The 25,341-nt window shown below is 37.3% G+C and overlaps 1 protein-coding gene across 3 annotated transcripts in view; it reads right to left on the bottom strand.

Moving 5' to 3' along the window:
* The window catches only part of DGKH (diacylglycerol kinase eta), a 159,463-nt gene that overhangs the window by 73,580 nt on the left and 60,542 nt on the right, over window positions 1-25,341 (bottom strand). For 2 of the 3 annotated variants that reach the window (XM_041407298.1, XM_041407299.1), the window contains exons 3-4: window positions 5,576-5,686; window positions 3,246-3,326 (exon numbers count right to left, since the gene is read on the bottom strand). In XM_041407298.1, coding sequence (XP_041263232.1) covers window positions 3,246-3,326; window positions 5,576-5,686 — 192 coding nt within the window. Of the gene's footprint in view, window positions 1-3,245; window positions 3,327-5,575; window positions 5,687-25,341 lie in introns of those variants that run through there. The other variant, XM_041407300.1, reaches the window with a different exon arrangement.

Here is a 25,341-nt window from a genome sequence, read left to right as displayed (position 1 = left end):
AGGCAGAGGGAGAAACTTAAGCCCAAATTTCACCAAAGATAATTTCGTTTTAAATCACAATCCATAATCACCTTTGTTGCCTTGAGGAACGTCATTGTCTGAATATGCCTGTTCAAGAATTCTTTTGGTATTTTAAAATCCCTTCCCTTATACCTGTTAGAATGAAAGCACACCACCACTGCTCTGAAAGCTCATGCTTGCACACCAGAGAACACTCTTCAGGCCCATTTGGTCTAGGATCTTGTTTTGAGAACAATAAAGAGGGTTTGTCTAAATGCACTCAAGATACCAACAAGCCTACTTGCATCCCTGCAAACCAAAATGCACAAGGAATTACAACACTCAGCAGAATTGGTCACTGCCCCATCTGCTTCTTTGTAACGAGGGTGGGAGACTGATTCATCCCAGGAGCCTCCCCAAAAGGGTAACATGCTGAGCAGCTACACTCCTCTGGCTGTGCTGAGCCAACATAAACCAGGCCCCAAGGCAGAAGCAAAGTTCTGGGCGAAAACAGAGTGCCCAATATCAGTGTGAGGACTCAGCACTCACCCACGCCATTGAACTGGCCATGGGCTGAGCAAATCCCCCCTGCATTCCTGATGTGGCTGATGGAGAGGGTGATGAAATCTCTCACCGGCTGGAACCTCTTTGCCCTCTTCCCTTAGACTTGGGACACTGGTACCTAATAAGGCAGTAGGAAGAATCCAGCCTTGAGTGTCTTATGTAAAGGCTCTGAAGTCAAGGGACACCTTTCCTTCTAGGTCATTAACCTCTAGGTAAGGATGCTCAGAACTACAAAACAACTATAAACTCTTAAAAGGCAAGGTTGTACACCAGAAACTAATTGCTAAAAGTCAGTTGATCGTTCACTGAAAGGTAGTATCATCAGCAGTAAGGAAAAAAATGAAACAAATGAGCTGATTAAAGTTTATCAGCTCTGTATTTTAATTAACAGATATTATGTACCTCAAATTTTCCTTTAACCTCAACTTGTTTGCAGAGAGATAGCAAATGCAATTCTGGTGAACAAACAGTGGTATTTAGTTACATAAAATATTCTGCAAGCTTGTGCATCACAAATAAACTCAACCTTAAATCTGTGTGTTATGACTAATTTTAGGACTTGAGTTTTATCCAAAATAAAAGCATGGAAAAACTTGACACACACCTCTGCCTTCAAACAGACAAACTAAAAAGGGCAAAAGAAGGCAAAACAGTAATTTCTACAAGCTGGGAGTGGGAAATTGAGGGGAGAGGGTGGGATCTAAGTGAAATGACAAAATGATTTTTAAACAAAAAATTAAAATATATTTTTAATATAAATTTGTAAAGGTGTGTTTTCCTAGAAAATTAATCCTTTGGTGTGTATTCCATCTATCAGTTCGTGTTAAAAATATTATCTACTGGGACAAAGAAAAAAGGGGAGTACATTAACTAGAGAAGGCTAAAGTTAAGGCTTTAATTTTTGCTTTTTTTAATAAAGAGAATGCTAACAGATCACTTATAACATAAATAAAAAGACCCATAATTTTAAGAAAGGCAGAGTTACCTTTTTAAGATGGAAGAAGATAAAAAGGCAAAAAGAAAAGTTTCTTTTTATTTATAAGGAGTATTGCTGTAGAGCTAACCACCCACTCCACTCCCAGCCCCTGAGTCCAACCCAGTGCAGACGAGGTCAGAGATATCTCACTTCACAGAGCTGTGTTGCTGGGAGACCGGGTTAGGCAAACACAAAGAAAGAAGCCAAAAGATTAAGCAAGATGACGACTATTACCATACTTCACAGTCAAATCAGACGACTCTTCAATCCAGGAGAGCTTTACATCCAAATAATTTTTCAAAATTAATTTAAGGACTCCTTTAGAGAAAACACTGTTTGCCCTAAAGTACCTAGGACATGAAAATAAACAGTATCTCTGAAGCTGTTAAAGCTGTAGCCAGAGATTGCTTTTTTCACTACTGTCTTCCCTGGAAGCCTTGATACTAGAAGCAAAACACACTTTTGGTGAAGAATGAGATGCTGAATGGGCCTAAAGGATTACAAAGGATACCAAAACTCCAAGTACTGAACAATGGGGAGAAAAAAAAGAAAATTAAAAAGAAAAAATAAAAACCCCAAGCATCCTACTTTTCTGCAGAAGCAGATTTTAGGCAACAGAAAGAACCTTTCCAAAAGATAGTCTAGTACCTTACACAGCCACCACCTCACCTGAGACCTTCTGTCAAAGTAGTCTTTTTAATTGCATTCTTAGTCAGTAAAGCAGCTTAGACTGACACAACACACTGGGCTGTAAATACCAACACGAGCACATCTTTGAAGTGCTCTGACTGCTTCAGCAGCTGCCTGGGAGGTACCACAGCAAGGAGAAAATATGAACCTCTCATGAGGCTTGCATTTGACTGCTTTGGAGAAGAAAAACCAAGACTGGTAATATGAACTAATATGGGTCACCTGGGGAATTAAAAACGTCAGGAAAATCAAAAATTAACCTTTTAATAGAGACATGCAGTTAAGGAAAAAGAAACCATTACAGTCAGTGGAACATCTCAAGATATCCTTCGAAAGGACAACTTCACCAATGGTATTCCTCATAACTAGCTCATGTTCAAGATATTTTTTTCCAGAGCCTAAGAAACAGCAGAGGAACTGTGTCAGACATTATCACTTAGTTCTAACAGACAGCTGAACAATAAATGAAGGATCATTTATGTAAAAAACACCTGTGAACTTAGAGAAATAGTTCAGTATTATTATATAGAACAGTACTCTATGTTCTTACAGCAGCATCAGAATCAAGGTACAACTGTAGGGACAGCTTTTCCATGTGACTTAAAAACATATATGGGTATGATTGGCAGTGAAAAAAGTAAAGCACATTTCAATATAGGAAGAAACCAAAAATGTTAAGAAAATTAAAACAAAAACACAATTACATTTTATTTAATTCAGCATGTCACCTCAAAGAGAAACTATAGCACAAACCCACAATAAGCACTAAGTACTGAATCTTGTGTTTTTAAGGCCTTCTATCATCATCTTTTGAAACAACTGTCATATCACATTTCTGCTCACTGAAATAAAATGCTGTATAGCTGACATGGTATTGTTCTCATACATTAAACCATTACCAAAAAAATACATTTTATTTCCAAACAGAGGAAAATAAGCAACTGAGAAGATCCTTGATTTTCTTAGTAACAGTCTATCCACAGCCTTCAAAAACAGTGCTAAAATTGTTCCATACCGTGAAGCTGTTGTTGACATTTTTTGTGCTTGATTCAGCTACACTGGCATCTGACAGGTCAACTTCATCAAATATTAGAGACTGTGAAGGGAAAAGAACATAGAAGCATTAAATTAAGTCTGGGTCCACTTTCAGCTATGATTACAAAATGTGCTTTAATTTCATTGCATCTATTCCAATTAGAAAATAAAAATAGAAAGTAAAAGTAGTGAAAAAAATAGAACACACTGACAATGTGATAAAATTTCATAACTGGCCCTAAACACAAGTCCCACTTGCTATTCTAAATGGTACATGAGAGGATAAAAAAAGGGCTCAATAATCATATTGCTTTAAAATCTCTTTTAAAAGAAGGGGGTCTTCTTACAAGATGAAGCTTTAGAGTGTCTACTGTGCAGCATAAATGCAGTGTCAGAGGAAAGAGATTCACACACAGTAAAATGTAAATTAATTATTTAATTTTAGAATGGAACCCTAAAGTCACATAGAAAGCTATGATATAGTATCCATATGAGAAGATGCATCTCAAAGGGCTGAACTGATCCCCTCCACTCCTTTGTCTGATGTTCAAACATGAGAAATTTATAACTACTCTAAACACTACAGCCTCTGGAAAAGGATCAATTAGGTTTTGTTATGCTCCTGATGGGTTTTGTAACACAGAAGAGCAGTCCAACAAAAATGCCTGGTTTTTAGCCCTAACATGCTTTTCTTCTTCCATGCCACAGGGAGGAGAATCAATACTGGGGGAGTTTCAGCATGTCTGGATTCAGCATGCCTTTGAGCATCAGCACAATTGCCTACTCGTAACATCTTCTTTTCTCATCTTTATCATAGAATCACAGAATGGTTTTAGTTGGAAGGGACCTTAAAGATCATCTACCTCCAAACCCCCTGCCATGGTCCACGTAGCTCAAAGCCCCCATCCAACCTGGCCTTGAACATTTCCAGGGACAGGGCATCCACAGCTTCTCGGAGCAGCCAGTGCCAATGCCTCACCACCCCTACAGTAAAGAGCATCTTTCTGCCTAATATCCAGATATGGATACTATGGTTCCTCTTTCAGTTTAAAGTCATTCCCCCTTGTCCTGTGACCACGTGCCCTTGTAAAAAGCCCCCCTCCAGCTCCATTTTACCCCTTCTAGGTACTAGAAGGCTGCTACAAGGTCCCAGATCTGTTAGTCTGTCTTCATAAGAGAGGTGCTCCAGCCCCCTGCTCATCTTTGGGTCTCTCCTCTGGACATGCTACAACAGTTCCATGGTTCCCAAGATAGCAAGGGCACAGAACTGTTGGAGTGAGACCAACAGAGACCCAAAATATTCCACATTCCTCATCTAACATGGTAGGCTCACATTTTCAAAACATCTAAGCATCCTACTGTGATTTGAGGTTGCCCTTCTCAGAGCTCTTAACTGCCATGCTTATCTTTTATATAAACTGCTCGTGGTCTCACCAATTGCTGAAAGGTTTGACAACAGAGCTCCTGCAGTGCTGGGCTCCCTGAAGCAATGGTGCTTTCCTTGCTTCATTCATTATAGCCACACAACAGTGCACCGAGCAGCTGCAGTCCTACAGTCCCACAAGGAGACATCTCTGTGCCTTTACTTAGAGTTTTGTTGAGAAAACAAGGGTATAGAAGATGATGAAGACCTGAAGCACCTCACCTACAGCTCCTATGAGATGCTGCAACCCCACAGGGTAAAGGAGAGTAACAGCCACAGCTATGAAACAGCACAATCTGAGTCAGCCAAAATGCTCTTGGCCCCAGTCTTGGGAGGGAGGAAGGAAATGATTTTCAAAGATAAGATAAGTATTCCCCTCTGCCCACCCCCAATTCTCCCACCAAAAAAATTCAATAGATGGGAAACAGCTTTTTCCCTTATATATCAGTTTTGGCAGAAAATCAGCCTATCTTGATTTCACATAACTATTTCTATGGGTATCAGAGCAGAAGAGTTTTAATAGAATGCAGCCTTGGCAATAACTTTTAAGCATTATCCAGTTATTACTTTTTTTGACTGTCTGAGAGCCACAAAAAAACCCACAACTCCTTATAATGACTTTATTATTTGTCTGAATAGACAAAAAGGTTAAAATAACTGTGATAAACTTCATACGAAAAAAATCAGGAGAAATTACCAATCTTCCTTAAAGCTAATTTAACCCATTATATCCTATATACAGCAGTTTTTACATAAAACAACTGTGAACTAATAATTAAATTAATGTTATTATTATTATTAAACTGATTAAATGTATTAAACTTGTAAACTTAAACAAAACTGAAGTCACAGGTAAATGGCATTAGACACTAGTAGCATAGAATTACCTTTGAATCCTTAGCGTAGTAAAGGGTACGACCTCGAAGTTTGAAATAGCGCTTTTTCCACCTCTGAAAAGAGCTGGTTTGCTTCAGTAGTAATCCTTCTTTTATACTTGTCTGAAAAATATTAAAATATACAAACATGTAGAAACAGCTGCACATATAAAGTTATGATTTTTTAAATTTATATTACACCTCAATATAACTGTGAATTTAAACTTTATTTATTCACATTAAATAGAGACTAATTCTTCGGACCACCAGATTTTGCATTGCTATTTTTTAAAAAACGACAAAGTTGACAAAATGCTAATTTTACATGTAAACTGCAAAGGCAGTCAAGAGGCATATAATTATTCTGAAGATACACACAAAATAATTCAATTGTCTGGATAGCTGCAAAGCCACAGATATTAAACTGAGAAACAATTGATGGTGGCACAACATGGGGAAAAAATACTAAAACCATCAACAGAAGGCAATTTCCAGTTCCAAAACTGATTATGTTGAGGAGAAAAACAATTTTCACACAGATACTAATTCAACAGAGTTCTTAAATGTGTCTGACTCAAGCACAAGAATGACTTTAAAATAGAGGGAATAATCCAGTTTGATGCAAGTCATGCAAGACTTTGAGTGTGTTGCAGAACTGAAGCCTTCAGCATGAAATCAGCTAACCATTAGAGATAATTATTATCTGGAAAGTGTGAGAACAGCAACAGATAGGGATATTTTTACCATTAAAATCTTTTTAGGCAAAAAATGACTCACTGATCCAAACCTTTCCACTGCATACTGAATCCTGTCTATATAAATCCCATTTTTTGAAATGAGTAAGAGGCCAATTAGTGTGTTTTAAAGGTGTGTGCTGTTTGCACCAGTGTGTATGGGATTCATCCGATTAGAGAAATTCTCCACTTAATCAAACAAAACTACACAAACACAGAATAATAATTGCACAATTTTCAAATTTTCTTCAGTGGTGAACCACACAAGATGTAGGAAAAAAAGCCAGTATGTTTGGATATTTTATTGAAAAATTACTATTTCCAGAAAATTTCCCATTGGTAACGTAATAACATGGTAAGAATCTTATAATACAATTTCCAGATAATGTGGGACAAACATAATTTGAAGTTATTCTAGAGCTTCTGGAAACTTAACCAAGACCTGACCAAAAGTTTATAAACGTCTTCTATTCTCAGATGTGAAATTCTCTTGAACTTTAATGCAAGTAATAAAAACACAGAAAAAGCAGAAAGCACTTTACTGTTCCTACCATTTCCTCAAAATGATAAACATTGCCGTTATGTACAGAGATCCCACCCTTCATTTAGATAGCCCTAACGTCACAAACCAAAAATGTGGTCCAACAATCACAAAGCAATTGAATTAATGCCCTCAAAAAAGCAACCCTCTCTAATCAAATACTGTAGCTTAAAGTTTACATTTGTCACAGTTTGCTTCACACGCCAACAGCCTGGACCGGTGCATTCAGTCTCAGCCCTCCTGCTCTAGTTAAGGGATAGCAATTCCCAGTGGAAAGGGTCTGCTCACCACACACCATTTTAAGACACTTTGCAATTTTCTGATCAGACCCCAAGATAAGCTAGTTTTCCATGATATAAATAGATTTAATCAGTTAGCAAATACAAGCACTTCTTCAAAGCTGTCTGTTGTAGCCATGCAGCACCTGTGATTCATAGTGTGCTCTGAGATTTTGGAAGCTCATCACAAGGATGGGAGCAGATGACTTGTGTGTTTCTCAAGGGTCAGAAGATGTTAAGACTAGAGAAATTCAGTCTTTCCAAAATGGAAGGAAATCCACACTCCCTAAAGTGCATTAGGTATAGTAGGAGACACAGAACATATATTATGCTTAATACTTTTGGGAATTTTAAACTCTGTTAAAAAAACATAACACTCCCAAAATCTTGATGTATTACTCACTAAAGAATTAGTTAACTCTTTCTTGTCATTTTTATGCATACTAAACCATTGCCTCCTATTTCTACTTACTCCTTAAACACCAATATCCCTAATAACAAACCAATACCTTCAAAATTAAATCTATTTTGCAAGTCAGACATTTGAAACTAGCATCCTAAAGCTGGCAGTAAATAACCTCGCAGACTCTACAGAATTTATTTTTGCACCAAAATTAAAAAAAAAAAGTCTGGTAATCATTTACTCAAGAAGTAGAAGTACTTAATTAAGCACACATATGAAATTTACATTTTACCACAAATAACTATACTGGGTTGAGGTTTGACCATCTTAAATAGAAAAATCCATGGCTGCAGGCATCAAAACTGAGCACAAAGTTTTAGCCCAATATCCTTAATTAACTTTATTTAGACGCTAAAATGTTTAAAATTCCATCTGCCAATGAGTCATTAAGTAATCTGCTAATAATACTTTCCTGAGTCTATACCAAGTAAGGGCCGTTCCAGTAATTTGAGAATGGAAGGGACCTCCCAGGTTGTTGAATTTGGGTCCTCATTATTTCCTAGGCACAGGTCATGTTAAGTTTTTCAAAAGCAATGATCAGGCCATAACTACACCTTAAGAAAGTAGTTCTTTTTCTTCTCCGCATGGCAATTAAGACAGTGCTGCAAGATCTCACTGTTCTGAGAAGCCTTTTTATAATTAATCCCAGCTGGACATTAAATCTGAAGCATAAGCAATAATCACTCCAATTACATTAACTTCTTTCCTACTGTAAATTAGGAGAAACAAGAAGTACAGATCCCACAATCCCACACTACTTTTCACTTTTACAGAACTACCTCCCATCAGCTTGCCAAAACCTCTGAACTTTCTCATCCTGCATCTTATGTCATCTAGTAATACAATGTCCTTCCAGAAGTATAGGACTATAATTAGAACAGAACAGAATAGAATCCTTAATAATCTTTACTATTTTAGCCATCAGTAAAGAAAATTATTGCCACTATTACAATCACAACATCACAGCGTTCCACTGGGATATATCTTCCAAAAGAAATCTAATTATAAAAATCACAGCCATTTTTCATAAAATTAAGGAGTACATATGTGGTCAATTATCCAAGAATGTCAAATGCAACTCTGCAACTCCAAAATCTCAATGACAAAAAAAAATTGGATTTGTGGGTATTCGGATCACTAAAAATGAGAAACATCCTCTTTTGTATCAGCAGATTTTAAAATGTCCAGTATAGAGCACCTGAAAAGTCAAACCAACAATTTTTATTTAAAAGAAAACCAACCACATTGCCTTACTTCTAATTCACTCATATTGTAAAGCCCCACACTTCTGCAAAGGTTATTTTTTTACTTCTGCTGCTGCCCGAAAGACAGAAAGAAAGGAGAAAATATTCTGAATTTAGAAAATAATAAACTAGTTGTGGACTACAATTGTGGATTATTGGCAACTACAAACTAAACCACTAAATGATTAAAGTCTACCCTCTACTTCTTTTCATGTAAATAAGTGGACATGCTGCACAAAATGTGCAGGAGACTGAATAAGAGAACATGAGGAAATTTCTGAAAGTGAAGAGGATGAAAATGAGAACAGGAAAGGCCATAAAACAGGGCAGCCAGATGCAAACAGGAAATTAGGACCATGAAGAAGAATTTTAAGATAACCTAGCAACAGATGCTCATGCTGAGACCAAAATGTTCATAAAACTCTGAAAGATGAAACACAGCTAGCAGGTTGGCAGGATCATTTTCCAACAGAAGTGTGAAAAGGGTACTCAAGGATAAGAAGGCCACAGGAAAGAAGCTTATCAAATCCTTAGCATCTGTCTTTACCAATGAAGATGATGAGGTGGTATCTCACACAGCGTGTTCTCCACATCAGAACAGCTGCATGGACATGGAGGGCATATATGGGGAGCACTAGACCAGACAAATCACTGAGTCATGTGGGCCAGCTGGCATTGACCTGGGAGCCTTGAAGGTCCCAAAAGGAACACTGATACTAACATGCACTCCTGGCAGGACAGTAGAGTTCACACAAAAGAATATTGCTGAGCCCATACGTATCCAATCAGAAAAAGTCAACAGAGCTTTTGTGAAGGAAAATACTGCCCTGCTACCTACCATGTGTTCAGGAGGTGTAGAGGAAAGCAAATAGATAAATTAGAATCCTGTAGACCTGGATTTTCAGAAATCCTTTGACAAGGCTTCCCTCCAAAGAATACGGAAGAAATGCTATTAGAACTAAATTGGGAAAAGGGGCATGCTGTAAACTGAAAGCTGTTTCAAGGAAAAAGCTCATTAACATTCTCACATCAACTTCGAATAAAGAGATCTGTGAGTCACAGTTCAAAGTGCTCTAAGCTCAACCACAGCCAAAAATGCCATGCAATTTTGCCTATCACTAAGAAAAGCAACAAACCCAAGACAGAATATAATTTTGCTGCTCTATAACACTGTTGTGTCAGACAGTTCTGCTCTCTCTAACTCATGAAATGGGGTTAAGAGAAGGTACAGAGAAGGACAACACAAATGATTCACAGAACAGTAGCTGCCTCACAACAAGAGAAATTGAAGAGCAGAAGACCAAGAGATCATATGAACAATGTTTAAAAAAGCATTAAGGAAAAGTAAGCTGACTGCAGAACTATAGCTCACCAAAGCCCACAACATTATAACAACAAGGAATGCGACAAAACTACATTGAGCTCATCTTAGCAAAGATAAAAAGTAGCACATCTTTACATAGAAGGTAGTGATTTTGTGAAGCTTGCTGTCACAAGAGATTGTACAGGCAGACAGCACCAGAAGCACAAAAAAAGATTAGACAATTCAAGAATGGTGTAGCTGTACGTGATCCCTTTAATTTGCCATGAGGAAGTACCATGGGAATACACCAAATCCACATGCTGCTCCTGAACAGCCTTTTCTATTCCACTGCTGAAAGCAAAAAATGTCACAGGTTGAGTTTCCACTGTTATGTAGACAGCATCTCTTTTGCTTTCAAGTCTGATGTTTGTATTTGCAAGTGGGCCTAGGCCTTTATTTACCATAAAAATGGGTATTTGGATTCTTGACAGACCAGGCAATTAAAGGAAAAAAAAATAAAGAGAGAGGGATGATATGATGACACTCCTTGATATTAACTCTCTCCTGTAATAGTTCCTATTCCTGGGACCTTGCCCAGTTGAGTACCAGAATAAAACCAACCCCCTTCTTTTCAGTATTGGAACATTTTTACCATCTGCACAGGTAAGGCTTTAGGCAGACAGTGCCTTCATTACTTTACAAGGTAAAATCTCACAGCTCATAGTAACTCAGAGCCCCTTAAAATGTTCCATGTGTTCAGTGGATTGAAAATTATTTTTATTATTAAAAATGTGACAATCAAACACTTGATTTATATTAAAATTATGACTCGGGAACTCCAAGCCTGTGATTTTCTTGACAATCTCTGTATAGCAGCTTCCATTACTGTCACTTAGGCTGACAGATTTTTCATTAGTTATGTCAAAATAAAAATAGATTTTATCTACCAAGAATAAAAACTTCAGCAGCAGCTTACTGCAAGGTTATATTTTTATTGACGATTCCTGTTCGCAGTGAAGGGAGCCTAACATTCGAAAATTAAAACCAAACAATGAATCTATGAATTTATACAGCTAAAAAGCATCAAAATAAATTTGAAAATCAGTATGTTGATGAACTAACATTGTTTTAGTATCAAGAAAATCTTAATAAAACAAGTATCACCAAGAACTGGAAGTGGAACAAATGGAGCTGTATCATGGAGTGCCTAAAGCACAACACTTGCCTCAACTGAGATGCCCCAGGCTGTTGCTGCTAACACATCCTCCAGGTTACACCAGTGACAGAAATCTCAAAATGCAGCAAGTTCCACATGCTCGGTCTGTCACCACTGATGACAATTATCCCTGTCTTATTAAAGAAAAAAAATCCCAGACCAGCTAGCTGTGAGAAAACAGCTCTCCAAAATCTCAGAATGAAAGCCAGTCACACACCCCACCAAAACACTAACTTGTGAGTAAGCACCACCATTTCTGTGTAACAATAAACACTATGTTTCTTCAAAGTTATTCTTATACTCCATATTTTGGGGTCATTTGTGTGGATGGACTCTAGCCTAAGTAAAACTCCAATACAAATAAATGCAATTATACAGCTGTGCAGTGTCCTTCTTCCTCAACCTTGTTTTCCCTTCATGATCCCTTCCAGCCTATGCTAAGGAAAACAGATTTTTGCACTACTATTGTTAAAATAAATAATAATTTTTTAAAATCTTTAAACTCCCTCTGATTGGAATATATGGTAATGCAGTAAGACATGAAGTAAATAAGAAATTACGGAGAAACTGCCATAATAAAAATATCTTAGTAGCAATGTGAAATGCAATTAGCAGACTGATTTAAAAATAGAAGTTATAGCACGTAACAAATATGAGTAAGATATTGCCATATTAGGATAAAACATTACACTTGGAATTAAAAAAAATAAAAAAAGAAAGAAATACCCTATTTTAGATATAAAGTTGATACTAGATTGAGAATGAAGAAGAAACTTTATCTGCAGTTCAAGTATTTAAACTCCTAATTTCTACTCATGTACAGCATGTTGCTCTCACTCTCTGTTCTCATTAATCAGGGCATGAAACAGCTGCAATTCACTGAAAAAGGATAAAACACTTCACAGGACTGCAACTTGGTGCCAAAGATTTAAGAGTTTTGGTGTTGTAACACAACTCAGCTTACTTTGAGCAGTATTTCAAAGCTACCATTTGGAGTTTCAGTAGTTGTTCCTTTTAAAATACACATGATCTGAGCAGAGAGATTTAAACCAGCTAAGTCTAACTCGTTTTGAGACAGAAGAATATATATGGTACATATTTCATGAATGAAAAATACAAAAAATAAAACCCAAAGAGTCAAAACATTCAGCTGGAGAGATTTTCTTCCTTTACCAGAATAATCTAGACACTCTCTCAACTGCAGAGGTGGCATTTCAAAAATCAAATCAAATCAAAAATCTTCATAAATGGCTTTTTTAAAGACAGGGACTTCAGAAGTAATAAAAGTGAAACTATAAAGTCATTAACAATTCCTATTCTTACAGATGAGAATTACAGGAAACAATGTTGAAAGACACAGACTTGTAAACAAAGCTGCAGGACAAAAACCTGCATTTTGAGACATAACGTAGCACAAAACTTTCTAAATACTTGTACTCTAATTCTGGCACTGTTGATTCAGGTTCAATATATTTACAATTAAGGAGCATGGCTGTTGCAGAATCACAGAACAGCTGAGACTGGAGAGGATCTTTGGAGATCCACACAGTCCAGCCCACCTCACAAAGCAGTCACCTGGAGCAGTTCACCCAAGGGTATCTATGTATCTCCATACATATATCTGAGTGTCTCCAAGGACAGCTATTCCATAACTTTCCCAGGTAAATGTTCAACCTTAGTGTTCAATCACCTTCAAAAGAGGGAGGGGAAAAAAAAAATTAAAAAAAATAAAAAAAAGTTTTTTCTTGTGTTTAAATGTTGTGTTTTCTGTATTTCAATCTATGCCCGTTGCCTCTTGCCCTATCACTGGGTACCAGTGAGCGTGACTGTTTTCCTCACACTCCTCAGATATTTGTATTTATTCATATGATCCCTTTCAGCCTTCTCTTCTCCAGGATAAGCAGTCACAGATCTCTCAGCCTCTTGTCATATCAAAGATGCTCCAGCCTCTTAACCATCGTTTTGGCCTGCCACTGAACTCTCTCCAGCACGGCCATGTCTGACTGGTACTGAGCAGCCCAGAACCAGGCTCTGGGTGTGTCCTCACCAGGGACGAGTAGATAATCTCCCTTGACCTGCTGGCAATTCTCCCAAACACAGCCCAGCATCCTGTTGGTCTTCATTGTCCCATGACCCTCCTCTGCCACACTGCTTTCCAATCAGTCAGCCAGCCTGTCCACTGCTACAGTGGGATAGGTTTCTTCCTCCTCAAATGCAAGACATTGCCTTTGTTGAACTTCATGGGGTTTCTGTTGGCCCATTCCTGCAGCCTGTCCCTCTCTGAAAGGGAGCACAGCCATCTGGCACATCAGAAATTTCTCCTCATTTTGCGTTGTCCATACACTCTGCAGATACACCCTGCATTATCATCCAGGCCTTAACGGAGATGTTGCACAGCACTGACCCCAGGGTTGGGTTTACCCAACTACTGGTTTACTGACCTCTAACTGGACTTTGTGCCATTAATCACCACATGTTTGCTCCATCACCTTCCAAGGAATAGAGATCGGGCAGCTGTTCTGTACTTCCCCAGATCCTCCTTCTTCCTTTTCTTAAATATGAGTGACATTTGCTTTTTTCCAGTGCTCAGGAACCTCCCCTAATGGCTATGATATGATCTTGGAAAAGTAATGGAGAATGGCCTTACACTGCCATCAAGCAGCTCCCTCAGCACTGCACTGAGATGAGCAGCCCAGAAGGACCACTGGACTTGTGTTCATGCAGTTTAAGTGCTCCCAAACTTGATGGCCCTTCACCTTCCAGCACTTTCCAACTGGTCACGGGCACCTGGGATTTCAGAGGGTTGGTGTGAACAGTAAAGACCCAGGTAAAGTCCCATGCCTCATTTAGCAATAGCCATGAGTTTGCCCCACTCTTCCTTCTTCTACTGATGTACCTGTACAAGACCTGTTCATTGGCCTTCACATCCCTTGCTAGACTCTAGTGCAGGTGGGCTTTGGCATTCTTAATCCCACTCACGCATGACTGCTTCTCTAAACTCCTTCTGGATCACTTGTCATTGCTTTCAGTTTTTGTACACTTCCTTTTAATGTAAGTTTTTTCATAAGTGTCCTGTTCACCCATGCAGTACATTGCTCTTAAGACTGGGACTATGACAAAACTCATTCTCTCTGTGTTCAATTTCTGTCAGTTCTAAATGTGAAAGCCCTTGGAGCAAAACTGCACCTGTTTTCTAAGATTTCTTTTCCTAGAATTCCTTACAAATATTACTGAGGAACCTACACCTTGCACAATTTTTTCTCAATGCAGATTTTCTTCTATGAAAATCTACGAGTTCTAGACAATGTCTGGAGGCCAAATTGGCACCAGAAATTCCAGTCCCAGTTACTGTATTTTAATTCTTTTGGTTATTAAATTTAGTAGGTGAGTATTTTATAGCTTGGTATATTTTGGAAAAATTTAGTTTGTGATATAGTACTGAGTAAGTGCCAAACAGATCTGAAGTTTACTTCCAGGCCACTAACAGCCTTCTGTAAGCAGAGACATTATGCTGGTACATTCATTTGTTTATGCAGCTTCATATAAATATTACACATGTACCTACTGAACCGTTATAAATTTAGGAAACAGCTTATTGCCTGTGCTGATGAGTTTCAGTATTTAAAGGGAGCTTATGAAAAAGGGACGTTTTAAAAGGGCATGCAGTATCAGGACATGGCAGACAAGAGGGAATGAAACTGAAACAGGGTAGATTTAGATTAGATACAAGGAAGAAATTCTTTACTGTGACGGTGCTGAGATTTGTAGCTTCCCCATTCCTGGCAGTGTTCAAGGCCAGGTTGGATGGAGCTTTGAGCAACCTGGTCTAGTGAAAGGGGTCCCTGCCCATGGCATGGGGGTTGGAAGTAGAAGATATTTAACGTCCCTTTGAACACACACCACCATTCCATGATTCCATGCAACAGGAACTGGAGAGCACGAAAGTGACACAGCTGGACACAGCATCTTGTAAGCCTGCATTCACTGCTTCTGTAAAGATAATCTTCACATGTTCAGTTTCCAATCATAGAATCCCTAGACAGAATCATGGGGGCTCTAAAAACTGAGTTTTCACATGATCTGCCATTACAAAAATACACCACCCTTTTTTTCTTTCTATTTGAATTAAGTCTTCATCTGTCTTTGTCAGCTATCCTTGAGCTATTCCCAGAAGACATTTTCCTAAGACGTTCATAAAGCCCTCAGTTACAGAGATTCTTTACCACTAAAATTGATTCCCTTGTGTAAACTTTTCTTGTTGCCCTTTAAACTCATAAAGTGCTTTGGTAGGACAATGATGCAGATGTAACAACAACTTAATTCAAAGGCTGTTACTAACTCACAGTACTTTTTAATGACAAAGCACTTGATAGGACAATGGTTACAGTTCTTTACTTGGTACACTCCAACTTTCTTTTGTTAAAATCACACTAACTTTTCAGCAGGAGAAAATAATATGAACACATCTTTTAAATGAGTAATAAGGTTGTTCTGCTTTTTCACCAAAATAATTCACAATCAACCAATCAATGCCCAAACCAAATTTAAATCTAGACGTATTTTTAAACACAACAAAGATAGAAAATTGTTTTCCACACAGGATGTATGTTATGGAAGTCTTCTATCCTGTTATGTACAAAGATTAAACTTAATACACAGCCCTGGAGGTAAACATGATTATGCTCTGAAACTTCTCTATGAAGATTCTCACACCATCTTCAACAGCATTTACTCTCCTCTAGAATGTGGATCAAGTGTCCTATTTATTTTAGTGGCCTTTCACATAAATGTGAAAAGCATGGAAAATATTTTTAAAAAATATATATGGTTAATCAGATTTCCTCTAAGATTTCCTGGCCACATTTCTTTGGTATCTACTCTATTCTGCTTAAAATACTTTTATCCTCATAGTTGCTTACTTGTGTTTAATAAAAAAGTTCTGAGATTCATCCCATTTCTACACATTAAGTACTTAAGCGACATCTGGAGTTGCTATCTTTTCCCTTCAACAAGAGCTCGAGGGCTTTGTAAGATACACCCTAGAAAATTTTGCGTTTTCCTACACTGTGACAGTCATGGAAGGGAGGGTGCAGCCATTGTGAAGTATTTCAGGTCAAGCAGTTAAGTCTGAGCTGTGACAATACCCTTAGATGCTGCAATGATTGATGCACAACATGCATGCCTTGGGACCAGTAATTTTGAGCAGAAAGGCAGATCAGGTCTCCTGAGCACTAAACCAACCAAAACTTCTGAACCAGAGCACCCCATTATCTCTGCACTGGAGGCTGAGATACATTGGATCTTTCTCTACAAGCAGAGAAAGCCATAGAAAAGCTAAAAAAATAATCAAAAATATATTAATCAGATCAAAGCTGTATGATAAAAATTTTAAAACTACAGGATGATCCTCACTCTCCTGAAAATTAGCCAGGTTCCAAAGACGAGGCTAGGTAACTGTGGTCTTACGCTATCTTAATTCCAAGAAAAGTAATTCAAGCTACTTTATGTAACACTTTTCTTGTTAGAAAACCCCTTGAAGTGGAATATTTTGAGAAAAAAAGACTAGTTGAAAATGCCGTTTGACAGAGTTACTGTTAATAAACTGGCTTCAGACAGTAGACAGAGGTGCTGATCACAGAGACCTGGATGAAAGAGAAGTGACAACGAAGTCAAAGCACCCACATCAAGAGTCAATTTCTGAATCACCTGAGTAATCACCTGAACTCATTACTCAATTCTTCCAACCAGATTCCTGCTATGGCTTTATACCAGCAAGAAGTCTGAGAACAAATGTGATTAATACTCCTTTTCTTCTTTCCTTTCCCCGTTTTTTGGTTTTTTTTTCATCTCACCAGAGATGCTTCTCAAACAATTAAGCCACCTGTACACTTGTAACTTTACTAGTTAGGTTGGTTATTGTTACAATTTTTTACAGTTCCAATATAGATAATTTTTAAAATTGTTATAACTTATCCTCTGTTAAAGACTCAAATTTAATGGGGTGATAGGTTAATGAAAAACATAACTAAAACTTAATATTCTGATACATAAAGCACAATGATTGAAGGCGGGGAACTCTTTTCTTTTCAAGTTAGTAAGTTTTTTTAAAGAATACAGTAGTTTTACTTTCTGCTGCCTTAAACACCAAAGATGAAGGCAAGATGCTCTTGCTGTGACTTGGAGCATCCTCTTGACACCATTTATATTTAGCCTAAAAATGGGCTGAATGGTCCAGGGCACAAAACAAGGAATCACCATCCCAAAGAGCAGTTTTAAACAATTGAGATATTAAAAAGATTTAGTAAAACACCCTGAGGAAGGAATATGTCAGTTTTAAACTAGGGCCCAACAAAAGTTATATTGCCATTTGCATGCCAAAAGTAGACATAGACAGTTAAGTGGAGAGACAAAGGTGGTGTGATACGAGTGAAATCAGAAAGAGGATTCTTTAGGCAGAACTGGCACAAAAGAAGGGCACGGGATAAAACGACTATTAAGTCAAACATCATTGATAATGTGGGAAAAGTCACACATAGATCAACAAGGGTCTCTTGCAGTGTGAGATTACATCCTCCAATTTACAGCAGCCATTCAGATACGCAATGAACATGGAACAGCTATTCGTATAAACAACAGTGTTCGTTATGAATAATCAATGATTGAGAAAAACTATAATTTGGGTCTCTACATGAATTTGTTATTGGATACATGATGTCTCTGATGCCATACAATCCAGCTGAGCTGTTTAACTCACCTACCTAGAAACATTTTCAATAGGCACACAGGATCAATATTGAACCACAGAGAGAATATGCACTATCAACAGTAGGGACATCTTTCTGGATAAGCAAGCCTCACCAGTATTAAACAAGAGACTGCTTACCAGTAGTGAGGAGATATACTTTACATCAAAGTAAAACATTCCAGTTCTAAGGATAGCTGGAAGCTGGTTCTAAGCAGTTGTCTGAAGAAGTTCCACAAAAAAAGTAAAAATACAACCAAATTTAAAATTCCACTAACATTCCTCTAGTATGAAAAATAAGAACATATGAACTGAGACCAATTACAGTATAAATGGATACATGAACTGTAAACCCAGGGGAAAAAATGAAAAAGAAAAAAGCACTGTTTATTTCAGAACAATTGTTGGATAATATTAATACAGATTTTTTTTCATACCTCTTAAGACTGATTCATGTATTCTAATCTAAAAATCAGGATCGGAATAAGAAAGTATGACCACTAACCACCTTTTTGTATTTAATGAAGATCAAGACAGATTTTTTGAAACTGACAGAAGAAAAATCCCTCCCTATAAACTGCCCTGGCAGAGTACACGATGCTAATTTCTTCATGAAAAATGCATCAGGTTCAGTCCAGGGCTCAATGGTTGGCAAATACTACAATTAATCCTAGAAAGTATCTTCTATAATTGCACTAAGAAATTACTAGGAAACAATGAAAATATTTGAAGTTTCTTTCTTGAGTACTCTTGTTTTTTACTCCACTATCTTACATAGCAAAATGTCATGGACACTTCCAATGCATATACTGTTTCTGCACATAAAAACTACTTTGAGAATAAATAATGTGCCCAGTATTATAGGAATAGTATAACACAGAATAGCTGATACCAATAAAAATCTCATGTCAATGTTATTTGTATACATTATACATTCCGGTTTATGTTTTACAGCTTATTAAAACTGCTTTAGAATCTATCCCTGAAATTTCCAGGTGTTGTTTCTCTAATGAAGCCATAAAAACTATTGGAAAATGTAGTTCTCCTAGCAACTTCCTAAGCAATATTTTGTCACACTATTATGTGAAAAGGACAGCACATGCTGAATTTTGCAGTTTCCCAATACTCTCCATCTAATGTCTTAAACAAATATTAAGATAAAACACAAACACAGTGTTCCTCTAAAAATTATCCCCACCTTTTAAGTTAATGTAATTGACCAGAACTTTCATTTCTTTTAATAAAAATTGTTCTATAGCAAATGACCACGCGGGGGTAGTAGTGTGATGCAGTGCTCAAGTGCAGCCCAGCAGCACACAACAGTGCAAGCACTCAGGCTGCGTGAAGTGCATTTCTGCAGCAGGTTTTTGAGTCTTTATAGCATAAATACTTTAATTATAGAACATACATACACGTGGACAACTGCAGTATCAAAATCTGAAATTTCTGAGACTCAAGGAAGTGTGGTAAGTTATCCTTTCACTCTACACAGGTTTTGTTATAGAAAACCAGAACAGCCTCAAATTAACATGTAGTGAGAACATACATAGAAGAGCTTTGGCAGTCTTTTTCTGAAAGTTGACATTTTCAATTGCTAAATTAAAGAAGAGTAAAGATTTTTGCTCAGGCAAGTTGCTAAGTTATATATGATTAATACCTTCTGCTCTTACATTTATTTTTGAATTTTCTCTACATGAAAGAGGATGCTCAGGCATTACTGTTATTAAAAGACAAGATAATTCCTATTTTTTTTAGTGTAAATTATGGTCAATCATTTTTTCCCTTAGTTACATCAACCAGTATCATAAATAACTCAAAAAAGGTGGTCTTGTGAAAGTCACTTGCCTTTTTTAAGATAAGTATATAAATATTTATTAGATTTGTACTGTACACAACATAATAGAGGAGAAAAAAAGGTGAAAGTGGTTCCTAGCTGTATAAATAGCCCTAAGTACATAGAAGACACAGCTCAGCTAAGCAGTATAACAAACTGATTGTGCCATATCTTGTTGTTATTCAGCTACATTGATTCACAGACTTTTTAATGTTTTACTCTAATATATTCTATTCTTGATATATAATAGAATACATTGGAAATATGAATTATTTTTACACATATAGGGGTCCCAAATGTATTTGATAGAACTGTTATACAGTCAGAGCCTGCCAAGAGAATACAGCCAAGAAAAGAAAGAACTCTTGAAGTTGCCAAACCAAGCTGAACTATAACCCACTGACTTGTCCCTCTCCAGCCATTTTTCCCCTCAGTGCTTTCGCAAGTAATACGTTACCAAGTCAAAGTCCTGCCTTCCTACAATCTGGGAACAGTACTAAAACCAAAAGAAGTATTGTTAAGGGCTTGCCCAGGCTTGAAAGTTGGTGCACATGATGGGCGTGTTTGCCACAAAAGCGTAACAGGCGAGCAGTAACCCAGTGCGCAGTCACTCTTACCCCCAAGCAAAAGCATCACCTTCCTGTTTGCGTTAATCCCCAGCTAACAAACTTTTTTGCTGTCAGGATGATTCATTAAATCAACACTGGAAGAAATAAAAAAGCTCAGAATGCGGCAAGGTATCTCATGACAAAAAACGATGGAGCAGACAAATGTGGGTAGCAGCGGCAGTTACCAACAAAATTCAACAGCACAAAACTTATTTGCCACATTAACTCTCTGAAAAAGGAGAGGTTTTTAATCAAGAATTTCAACTGCCTGGTTAATCAACACAATTATCTCACTTTATCTGAATGACTTTACATTTTTCACTAATAAAATATTAATTAATATTAAATAATACAATATTATCACTTAGGAACTAATTTGTTGTTAATACCCTCCCCTTAAGCCAGATGAGGCTGAACAATTTGTTCTGGCACAAATAACATGGTAACTAAAATGCCAATGTTAAACATTATCAAAGGGGATCAGAAAAGTTATTAATGTTTTTAGTTTGTGTGTTTGTGAATTATTTTATAAAACAATTGCCTTAATTGAAAAATAAGGCAGAGACAATTATTTCCCTAATAAAACTCTCCACAGTGCAGCAGAGAAAGACATTGCAAAACAGTAATAAAATAGGAAAATGCAACTTAAGAGAAACTAGAGTGTTTTTAGAACAAGATTCAACATTTTTTTATAACTTTTTAGGTACTTCTGCCCTTTTATTTGCAACAGTGAAAGCTTGCAGGCAAAGGTGAGAGGAATAGCATATTTTTAGGCTGAGTTGCTGATATCGAGAAAACTTCACTGACTTGCGTAAGGTCACAGTGAGTCAGCACCAACAGAACAGTCGATCAGAATCCAAATCCCATTCTCAAACTTCTGAATTGACTCACTTCCCACAACCAGTTACTCTGTTTGTATTTTATGAAATAACCCGCTCAAATCATGAAGTTGCTTCTGTAATTGGAATTTTTCATTTTACAGCCCACTCTTGTAAATCAACCAAGGAGACATTTCATTACTTTTTAATGAACTTCTGTGATCTCACTTCCCATGTCATATTGGATATCCTTGCTTAATGCTAGATAAATGAGTCAGGTTGGGCATTCCTGATGACTGATATGAAATAGTTTTAATGCATCTTCTTAGGAATCTATTTCTTGAAAAAAGACCCTGATCACAAAATACATAAGCTAAAACAGAAGTATCATTACATCTGTAAATCACTACACAATATGGTTCAGGAATCACCTGTTCTGGCTCAGGGAAAAAAAAAAAATAGGTATCTTGTTTTCTTCATGCAAAATGACCATTTCAAATCCCAAAAGATCCCGATAAATGATGCCACAGATCCTGTTCATTCTCCCAGCTTCATAAGAGGTCTCTTGCAAAAGAAAAAAGAAAAATCCTTAAATTCGGAAAAAAAAAAAAAAAAAAAAAAAAAAAGTATCTTAGCCTGAATCTGATCACTGAAAGCTCCAGTGTTATCTGCTGAAAGTAGTGTAGTGTCTTACTCTGCCTCCAACTGTTATAGACAACTCAGATCAAGAGACTACACAAATGCCAAGGGCTTTCCTTCTACACTATACCAAAATCTGTCAATCTCCATGCTTCAAACCTCACTGAGAGTGGTAAGAGTTGCCTCCCTGGGGTGTCATAAATGCAGCAAAGCCACCCCTGCACTGCAGAAGCCATGAAGGTCTTAGGGCTGGGAGAAGGCAATTCCGTTTGGTTGGTAGGTAACCAAGGACCTGCCCAGCCAGATCAAGAAAGAAATCAACTTGACTCTTAAGGGGACTAGGGAGTCACATAGCCTTTTCTGGCACTGCCTTAAAATGCAGGTGTTTGCTCCACTTAGAAAATTCTCTTTCATGTCTTCATTCACAAATGAACCAAATGGAGGGAGCAAAATACTCCATTGTTAATAATTTAACTGCTGCATGTGGGAAACAGTTGAATTTCTTATCTTTCTGTTGCAATTTCCTCGTACCTCCCAAGGCTACAGCAGCACAGACTATCAGTCACATTATCAGAAGTAGCAAAGATGTGAAATTCTGCCTGGACAAAGTCATCACGCAAAGGCTTCTTAAACTGTATGTTACATTGCTAGAGCAAAAATCAGAGGCATGATACAACTGGTTGTGCTAAGCACTCTGGAGACTATGAAATGGTTACTGTACTGTTCAAAGAATATCCTTGTGAAGCCCTCTTAAAGTACCTGAAAGACTGTAATAAGATAATTAATAGATATATTTACATATTTTAAAATATTTAAAACAAACCTAGTATGTGAGGAAATTAAAATTTATAAAACCAAGGAAAGATAAAGATAACAAAATTCAGAACAGTAGAGAACAGGCAGTGGTTATGGGGCCACATCACCTCGTCACTCTTCTAAAGATACCAGTGTGAAACTTTCTGTTACCGATTGCTCAAGAGCTGAAAATTAGCTGCCAGTTGGGAGCACATGAGGGCTGTGAACTCGTAGGTGCTACAGCAGGAAACATTCAAACCCAGAAGAAAGGAGACAGAAGAAAAATCTACTGACAGCTTCCCCCTAAGGTTTTTAAAATAGCACTTCTAAAACCACTCAACTTTAGTAGCACTGGAAAGAGGTAGAGCTGGAATGACACGTGTCTGTATGACAACAGACTTTCACAGATGCTGTGAAATTCACACATATACTAGCAAACTGAATTTTTGCCAGTGTAAGCTACATCAGTTTTCTGAAGAATTATAAACTGTACTAGGAAATAATTTTAACAAACTGCACTAGAAAGCTTTTGGTGGATTTTGATAGTTTGTTTAGGTTCCTGATGAAAACATTAATCACACTCTGACTCCTTCCTCACAGACAAGAAGCTTCTCTTGGGTTTCACAGATCCCAACCCTCTATGCAGATGTGCAGACACTGGCTAAAGATTTCCCTAAGAGCACTTGTCTAATTCTAATCCTTCCCTTGAAGGAATCAATTCCAAAATGATCTTTTGAACAGTCAAATTTGACAAATTAAAGTCAAATCAATGGTAAAGAATTATGAGACTCTATACTGCATTCACTTGATAATTATAAATACCCAGAATGGTTTCAGTTATAAATAGCCTGAAATGGTTTCAATTAATTTGAGCCAGTATCCAATTTAAAGACCTTCACATTCCATTTCCGGGAGAGCAACTCCACGATCAACTGTCCACGAATCTTTAAGAAATGCAATGCATTGAATGTGAGAACACTGAAATAAGCCCCATAAAATGCTAGTGCAGACTGTACTCTTCCACAAAAAATACTTCTGAATTAAAGACTACATTATTTAATATAGCAGTAAAAGCAATCCTTTTGCTCAGAAATCATATATCTGTTTTAAAAAATAAACTGACTCAGAGCACAGGGTACCCTAGACCAGCAAACTGAGCACTGATGGATAACCTAGGAATATATTCTTTCAGCTGTGCAAGACAGATCTAGCCCTCTTGTGGATCAAACAGAAATGGAGGAAGGGATTTAGCAAAGCAGCTGTCAAACCCCTAATTTTACTGTGTAGTTAGAGATGCAAATTTCTGATGGCAGTAAATAGAATATACTGATTTTTTTTATTCCACAGTTAGACACATGACACAACAGTGGAAAAAAACCCTGTTCTCTACATGTTTGATACTATTCATCGGTTAGGCAGTCACAATTTTGAAACAAGTCTAAAAATCTTAGCCATTTTCAATTATGTATCTTAGTGTACAGAAATGTTGAGGTTTTTCTTTAGAAAACAGCTACTGGGATCAACTTTCCAAAATCAAAAACCCTCCCTACAGATTCATTTAGTAATCCTGGAATGCCTTTAACATCTTCCAGCACCCCTGTTTCCCATGACTTTTATTGTAGATGCTGAGGAGAAGACAATGCCTCCACCATCAGAGAAGGCAAGGAACTCATTATTTAGCCTTTGTACACAACCTTTGATCTCCTTGTGCTTTACAGTGTGCCAGTTTATTTTCAATGCATCCTGCACTGGATATAAACCAAATTATCATAACTCATAGAGAATGCACTACTTTTTGCTTATTGGAAGACACAGCTTTATAGTCATGATCTCCAGCAGATGTATTATTCTTACACCTCCTTCTGTGTTTTGCTAACACAAAACACTACCGTGTATTTAAAAAGGAAAGTTAAAAGATCCACAGTTTACCAAAATAAATGATTTTTCATTGCTGGTTCAAAATATGATATCATCAATTGTTCTGAAAAAGGGACTACTCATATCAGAAGACAAACTCTAATGGAAGATAAATTTTGTAATCAAAAAATATCTGAAAACATTTTGAGAAGTGTGTGAGGTTTGTAAAAGAAACATCATAATTTCACAAGGAAGTAGAAGTGTGATAAAGCCATCAATGTGTAATTTTAGTTCCTGTTTTTGCATAGTTTCCATATTCTGGGGCATCTAACGAAACAGGGGTTTGTGCAATTTTTCTGCTCTTTTTTCTCAGTTACCCCAATAACGTAGACTCCTGCAGTAGTTAATAAAAGCCTTCAAACATGTAGAGAACAGGGGATTTTTTTCCACTGACCCATCATGTGTCTAACTGTGGAATAAAAAAATCAGTATATTCTATTTACTGCCATCAGAAATTTGCATCTCTAACTACACAGTAAAATTAGGGGTTTGACAGCTGCTTTGCTAAATCCCTTCCTCCATTTCTGTTTGATCCACAAGAGAGCTAGATCCACCTTTCACAGCTGAAAGAATATATAGGTTATCCTTCTTCCCACCCTTCAAAAGGAATGCTGATTCCAAGGGAAGGGCGGAAGACAACTCCAAG

This window comes from Onychostruthus taczanowskii, unplaced genomic scaffold (genome assembly GCF_017590055.1).
Source record: "Onychostruthus taczanowskii isolate IOZ18803 unplaced genomic scaffold, ASM1759005v1 scaffold26, whole genome shotgun sequence".
Classification (NCBI taxonomy): Eukaryota; Metazoa; Chordata; class Aves; order Passeriformes; family Passeridae; genus Onychostruthus; species Onychostruthus taczanowskii.
Note: the sequence above shows the minus strand (reverse complement) of the source record. Positions and strands in the feature narration are given on the sequence as shown.